The 7,476-nt window shown below is 53.7% G+C and overlaps 1 protein-coding gene across 1 annotated transcript; it reads right to left on the bottom strand.

Annotated features, from left to right (window-relative positions):
- Positions 1–361: 361 nt before the first annotated feature.
- On the bottom strand, positions 362–1,986 carry LOC120712534 (dormancy-associated protein homolog 3-like). The gene is made up of 3 exons (XM_039998332.1): positions 1,539–1,986; positions 968–1,070; positions 362–794 (listed from the first exon to the last, which is right to left on the bottom strand). The coding sequence occupies exons 1-3, from the start codon at positions 1,801–1,803 to the stop codon at positions 773–775; spliced, it is 390 nt and encodes a 129-aa protein (XP_039854266.1). The 5' UTR covers positions 1,804–1,986; the 3' UTR covers positions 362–772.
- Between the last annotated feature and the right edge of the window lie 5,490 nt (positions 1,987–7,476).

The following is a 7,476-nucleotide window of genomic DNA, read 5'->3' as shown; positions in this document are numbered from 1 at the left end:
TTGGATCTTGGTAGATTTTTTTCTCTTTTCCAAATTTTTTATTTTGTTTTATTTTTGCATGTTTTGGATGGCGGAGAATGAAGAGGCACGGCAGAGCTGCGTCAGCAGCCTCGCACGGAGATTTAGGCTCCAGAGTCACCAAGGACTCGTTGGTGGGTTCCCAGATTGCCACTGAAGAATCTGGCTTATCAGGCAAACGTATTGATGAAAACTTGAGCTCGTATCATTAACAATCAATACCTGCCTGTTGTGCGGTTTTCAGTAAACCTGAGGTGATCTATGCAGCAAACAACCGTTGGAAGCTGGAACGCAGGATCTTCAGACGAGCAGCAGAAAGCAGAATTTCTCCAAAAAAAAAAAGAGAGAGATGAAAGCAGTGCCATGCTTTGCATTGAACACAGTATTAGGTAATTACAGGGGAGCGTAGAAAAACAAAGCAGGCGGGCGTACACCACATCCTCATTAGTCATTTCAGAGTTCTTCCCCCAGATCGAAGAACTGAACAAAACCCATCTTGCCGGAAGGCAGAACTAGACTGGATCGGATCGCCGCCTGCTTCCAACCCCCACGAACTGATCATCATCATCATCATCCTACCAGGTCTCTAGCTAGACATACTACTACACATGCCACCCCAGACAGTCAGGCACGGTTTCGGTAGAACACGGAACATATACGGAACGGAAACACGACGCAGCCTCAAACTTGCAGGCAAACACACACACGCTAGCTAGCTTCCTCGCTCTCTGTACGTCCTCCGCTCGATTGCTTATCATTCCAAGTTGATCACCACCCTGCAGCAGGCGTCAGGTCCACAAGTCCGTCAGAATTCAGAACCGGCCATGTGTGAATTGTGATTAGAATTCAGAACCGGCCATGTGTGAGTTGATGAGCTCTGATGATATGCATCATGGGTTCATGGCGGTACAAGAAACTTGAAGCGAGAGTGAAGGGGGGGCGAACGCACCAGTCGTACACGGTGGGGCTCCTCGGCCCGATGGCCGGCTCCGGCCCGTCGGAGGCCTTGGATTTCCGGCCAAGCCTCCCATAGCCATCGGCCTTGGGCGTAGCTGCATCGAACACACCAGCAAGTCAGATGGTCAGGCGTGGTATCAATCAGATATTCAGATGCATGAACTAGTTCTCACTGCTTTCTGAATGAACCGTGCAGTGCAAAGCTTGCATCTTTGAACCCGCACACCAGATATACTCACAGTATTCGCCCCCACTGAATTTCCATTTTTTTTCCACAAATAGTTTGCTATTCATAGATTGAAAAATAAAAACAGAAACTTTTCAGTGTGTTATGCATGACCAGATTCTTGCTGTGCTTTACCAACTATACCAGTGGTAGATCTGTGGCATGAATGAAACGGCAAAAGGGGCAAGAAAAAAAAGTCATCCGTTTTTCCCCTCCCATTTCATCGGAGATCCGATCCCCAATTGTGGAATCCTGCACAGTACTGCAGGGATCGATCCTAAAAAAGAACCGCTTTTTAGCCCCCAAGAAAGGGTGGCGCGTGAGGCTGGAGACGAACCTGCGGCGAACGGGGAGTCCGGCCCGCTGGCCGGGGAGGACGGGACGGAGGAGCTGTACGACTCCCCGTGCGGCGACTGGTCGACGGACAGCGACGCCGGGCGGCCCCCGACGGTGAAGCTGCGCGTCACCGCGGGCGCCGCGGCGGGGGCCAGCGAGGACGACGACGAGGGGGAGAAGGAGGCGTACTTGCGGAGCCTGCCGAGGCCGGACTCCGGGCGCGGGCCGGCCACCGTCTCGTCCCAGAGCTGGTCCAGGAGACCCATTTCCCAACCAGAGCCGCGCGCGATTGGTTGGTCCCCTTGGAGGCTTGGACGTGTGCGCGCGTCAGCGAGGAGGGAGAGCGCGCAGGAGGACGGGAGAGAGGGGACGGGTGCTGCCTCGCCGCGAGCAGTTGAGCCTGGGTGGCGGATGACGATCGCGCTGTCCTGTCGGGGAGGTGGGTGGATTGGGGAGGATTTTATAGAGAAGAAGATGTGGGGTGGGGGAGAGGATTCAGGCGAGATATCAGGGGTGCTGGTGTAAATTTGGATAAGAGTTAAGAACTGGTAGTCTGGTACGGAGCTCAGCTCATCATCTTTTCACCGCTGCTCGGTCTAGCTCGGCTTGGCTCGGTTAGGCGCGGCTCAGCTGAGCCGGCTTAATTGTTTTATTTTTTTTCCAATGATGTCCTTTATTTTAAGCCGACTTTTGTATTAAGAAAAATACTTAGTTGTATGAACTAAGACTTAACTGTAATGTTTGTTTGCTTGATCTAGATGATTGACTATTTAGACGAGTGCTTTACTTTTCTTCTTATATAGTTCGCCGGAGTACTTTGCCAATACAATATCAGTCTTGGTAGCCAATTCAACGTATTCTTCGCTTCCTCTATTAAATTTATTATCATGCTATCCTAGTTCTTCTTTTCTTAAATTCCGTTGTCACCGTCTCTCATTATCTATGCTTGATTGATAATATCAGGTGCGGGATTCTTTGGTGCTTGCATGTAAATCGCTTGGTGCTACGATTTATCTTTTCCCGCGTCACCCATAGGGCGCGAACACAGGACAAAATGCCGCCGTCAGCCAAATTCTTCTTGAAGTTTAATCAGGGTTCCACCACAGTGAGCAACTGCTACAAAGGATCCCGCGAAAGTTGTCGGGGTCGAACGACCCCTACAACACGATGCAGCTCCGCCCCTAATCACAAATGTTGACTCAGTGACCCATACTTCTCCTACAAAAGCTTCTCTTGAACATATAATATTCAGTCATGGAACACTTAAAAAGTTGTTGTAGGGCTGACTTATGGCATAGATTGTACTATCTGTTATTTTTCTTGGGTTTAAAAAGTTGTTTGCGCGGGGAACATAATCATGATTATACATTAGATTTCACCTCGAGTCTTTTTCATGCATGGCAGCACGAGTTACATATATTTGTATTAAAAAGACAAGTTGGTAACATTTTCTAGATTGCTTGACCGACCGCTTCATACAGGATGGTTACTTAACGAGCAGACACGACTGGGTGTCCTAATAAGCACCCATGGGCATGGGGGACTAATCACATATCAAGTGTTGAGACGCTGCTTTCACGATTGGGCTTGCCTTGGGTTGGTGGCTTACTGGCTTTGGCTGCCAGAGCCGAGCCATGAGAGCCGAGGCCGAGCTGACGGGCTCACGGCAGGGCTCCCGCTTCTGCGTCCTGCCCCGCGAGCTTGGACCGGAGCGGGAGAGCCGGAGGGAGTTTTGCCGGGCCGTATATATCATGGGCCCCACCACGCGGCAGCGTCCACGTAAGGGATAAGATCCGTAGCTCTCAGGATGACTAAACACGCCACGCAGTGGGGCCCGGCTTCACGTCACGACATCAGTTTGGATTTCGTTAGCTAAATTTTAGTCCCGCCATGTCCGATATTTAGATACTAATTAAAAATATTAAATACATATTAACTTGTTGGTGGAGAGTGTCTCCGGAACGGACGAACACAACAACAGTAATGGACAACACGGAAAGTAACAGGTGCTTTTTTTTTCATTCCCCAGAATCCCTCTCAACGAACATTATACATGAGTATTTATAGGTGGCGTTACACCTTCAATGTACAATTACTCTATTGCACCCCTACAACGGTAATATTCTCGGAATATTCCTAGATGCGAGCGTAATTTGACCGTTACAATTTGAGTGCGCCACAGCTCAGCAGCGGGACCCACGCCGACCCCGGCATCTTCGCCGTACCCGACGAAGCTCCTGGACCCGCTGCTAAGTACTCTGCGAGACTCGTATCACCAAGTCTTCGCTCCTCTCCGTATTCTTGCTCGTGGAACGGCGAAGACGGAACACCTCCGCGATAGCTCCTGGCGTCAGCTCCAGTGTTCCGGGTGCCTCGTCTTCGCTTCCTGGCCCGAAGACGCGCGAAGATGGGTCGCCTCACCGCTGGCTGCCGGCTTCGGCTCGCCCTTGACTCCTTGTCTTCGCGTATCTCCGGCGATCTGACCGAAGGTGGTGACCCCAACAGTAGCCCCTCGGAGCCTCGTCCCGATCTCCCTTAGGGGCGCGGCTTCGACCCTGTGGACGCCGTCGGCGTCCCGAAGCGCCACCCTTCGGGCTGGGCGCCGCGCTGGTGGTCGTCGAAGCGCAGTCCGTGTTCACCTGTAAAGAAGTTGTGCCCCCGTCGAAGAAGCCAAATTTTTCGCTTTCGTAACCGTTGGTTCGCACGCAGGATGGTGAATTCGAAATTTGGCGGGAGAAATTGCGTTGGCGCGAAGACATGAAAAGACCGTAAAGCCCTCGAAGCCTCGTAATCCTAAACGCGCCGCGCGGGGCATTGGCGTCCTTTCATCTCGCGCGCGGTGAATTTTCGCGCTTGCCGTTTGCCTATAAATAGTGGACCTGTTACTTTTCGTTTTACTTTTCACTGCCCCTGCTTCCCTGCCTCTTCGCTTCTCGATTCGCGAAGGTCCTCTCAGAGCTCGAGAGTGGAGTTCTCAGAACACTCGGACTCTTCGGAAATGGCGCCGAAGAGGAATCAACCGGGAGATATGACAACCACAGTCCTCGGTCTGTCCAAGATGACTTCCTCCCTCATCGATGACCTTTCACGTCGGGGCTTCGTCTCTGCTGACGATGTCCGTGCTCCACTGACGGGTGAGATTTCTGCACATCCCCGCGCCGATGAGGTGGTGGTCTTCCGCGATTTGTTTACCGCTGGCCTTCGGATGCCCTTGGACCCTGTGGTAGTGGATATTTTTCGTTTGTTCAGAGTGTACTTGCATCAAATGACACCTACTTCGGTGGTTCGGCTAAATCTGTATATGTGGCTGGCGAAGACCTGCCGCCTATCTCCGAGCGCTGAAGGCTTCGCTCGTGCCTTCCGAGTGCATTACCAACCGAAGAAAATTTCAGTGGAATCGACCGGAGGTGCGGAGATATCAGCTGTTCCTCAGTACGGGTGTTATACCTTCGCATTTCACAAAAATCTTCCCAGCCCGGTCCCGGCGAGCAAGAACAAATGGGCCAACGACTGGTCCTCGTACTGGTTTTACCATAAGGTTAAGTTGGACTCCGTCACAAGAACCCATCCTCTCGTCGTCGACCATATCTCTGATCTTGGTGACGTTCCGAAGGCCTCCTCCAATGTCCGCACCGAAGATGAAGCTCTTCTCGCCCTTCTTCGGAAACTATCGAAGACCTTTAGCACCCGCGACCTCGTCGAAGAATTTGTCGCATGTGGCTGTTTTCCAGTCAAGGCTGGCTGGAGCGTCTCCTCCTGGTTAGCCGAAGACCGCTGGATCGAGGGTATTCCGGTACCTGACTTCGCGACCGTTTTCAACCTTCGGAGCGACGGTGAGTTTTCGAACCTGATCTCGTTAAAGGGGTGCAATGCTTCGTGTTTTTGCTTACAGTTGTTGCTACCTTGGCGATGCAAGGGTGGACCCTGCTGTCATCGAGTCCCGGGCTGATGAGTTGATCGGGTCGGTGTCGAAAGACGAGTACAAAGACCTCGCCGGCCATCTTGGTGGGGCCCGACGGAACCGGGTGTTCCACGCGTTGAGCCTCTCGGCTCCTTCTCGATCGGCAGAGTTGAAGCTTGCCGACGGTCATGGCGGCCCGGAGAAGGCAAAGGCTCTTGAGAAAGCAAAGCGGAAAAAAGCTTCTTCGTCCGCGGAGCCGAGAAAGAGAAGCCGGTTGCTCGATACCATTTTGCAGCAATCTCCTCTGCGGAGCAAGGGGGAATCCGAGGATGGCGGAAGTGCGGACAGTAATCGTCCTCCTCCAGAGGCGACGCCTCTTGACATCCCTCAGGTGGCGGTGCCCCTGAGGGCAGTCTGTCCCGCCCTGGATCTCGAGTTCAGCACTGCCCAGGAGAGTGAAGACGAGGGGCACGTAGAGGAGGTCAACATTGTGGCTGACTCCCCCCGCCGCTTGTCCCCCCCTCGCGCAGCCCCTACCACCGGCGATGGAGCCAAAGTGTCTTCTGGAAGAAGAGGGGAAGCTACATCCTCGTCCCGGAATACCGCATCCCCGTCCGAGGCGAAGCAAAGCGGCAGTGAAGCTTCATCGAGCTCGTCGGACGGCAGCAGTTTCTTCGTTCGTGATGCTGATCCCGAAGCTACTGCTGTGGAACTTGGTGCGAAGCACAGCGCTGTGCTTCTTGGCGGGAAGATTGTGAAATCTCTTCGTTTTGAGAGCCGGGACCGCGAACGTGAGCTTCTGGCCGCGGCAGGCGACTCCTTCTGCTTTCCCCTCATGGAAAAGGACTTGATGGGGAGCGGGGTAAACAACATCCTGGAGAGTGCCCAAGACTTATCGCTGAAGGCCTTCGTGGCTGCGCGGTGTGCTGCTCGGCAACTGGCAGCCGAACACAGTTCAAAAACTGCTGTCGCCGACCTGGAGGCGAAAGTGGCGTCTCTGGAGAGAGAGAAAACAGAGCTGGAGACGCGCCTCGCCAGATCTGCCGAGGAGAAAACAACCCTCACCGCGGAGCTCCTTGCGTCCGCTGAACGAGCGGTGAGAGCCGAGGACGCCGCCAAGGCTGCGAAGTTGCTTGCGGAAGATGCCGCGAAGCGCCGAGATACAATGCAACAGTGGCTTCGCACCTTCAAGGAGGCGATAAAGACTGGGTCGGAAAAGCTGCAGGAAGAACTGCCTGACCTCCTCGCCCGTTATGGGCTTGTGGCTCCGGATATGTTCCCGGAGGGTGCCGACTCCATTGGCCTGGGCTCCTTCTTCCAGTGGCTTCGAGCATGCGTCGCCATGCTGGATGCTGGGGCTCACTTTCACGAAGACATCAGCGCCATGGTTGCCGTCCGTACACTCAGCGCCGTCGTGTACAGCCTCTTCCCCTCTGAAGCTGGTCAGGCTAGCATTGTGACGAAGGCTCAACTTCGTTCCCTTCGCGACCCTTCCTTCCGCTGGCCAGGCGAGGATACTGTCAACCCGAACGCGCTCCCTGCTTTGGCGAAGAACATCGCTGTCAGCTTCATGGAGCGGTTTTTCAAAGGTGAAGGTCGTGCCCTTGTTCAGCGCGAGGTCGAGCGGATGAAGAACCAGGTGACTTTCATTTATCTATTACTATGTTGATTCCTTGATGGAGAACTTGCTGACTTCTGAACTCCAATCTTTTAGCTACATTCTAAAGCTGACGCTATTGCGGAGCCCATTCTCCAAGAGGCTGTGCCCGCGGAAGAGAGGACTGGTGGCGAGGATACGAACAGCGACAACGGGCGCAGCGGTGCTAATGCAGCCCCAGGGTTCAAGACCAGACGAGGGCGTCCTCTTCCCGTCCTCCGGTTGGCGAGGTGCGAGGGTCGCAGTAGGCTGTTGTATAGGGCGTCAGTTGTAACAATTATTTTTGTACTCTAACACCTTCGGTGCCTGCGCAGGACCCTGCGTTGGCCCCTGCGCAGGCGACCGAAGACGTTGCTCCTCACCGGCTGAATCGGGGGAACT

The sequence above is a fragment of the Panicum virgatum genome, chromosome 6K, assembly GCF_016808335.1.
Source record: "Panicum virgatum strain AP13 chromosome 6K, P.virgatum_v5, whole genome shotgun sequence".
In the NCBI taxonomy this organism is placed as follows: domain Eukaryota; kingdom Viridiplantae; phylum Streptophyta; class Magnoliopsida; order Poales; family Poaceae; genus Panicum; species Panicum virgatum.
This window is presented reverse-complemented; position numbering and strand designations above follow the sequence as displayed.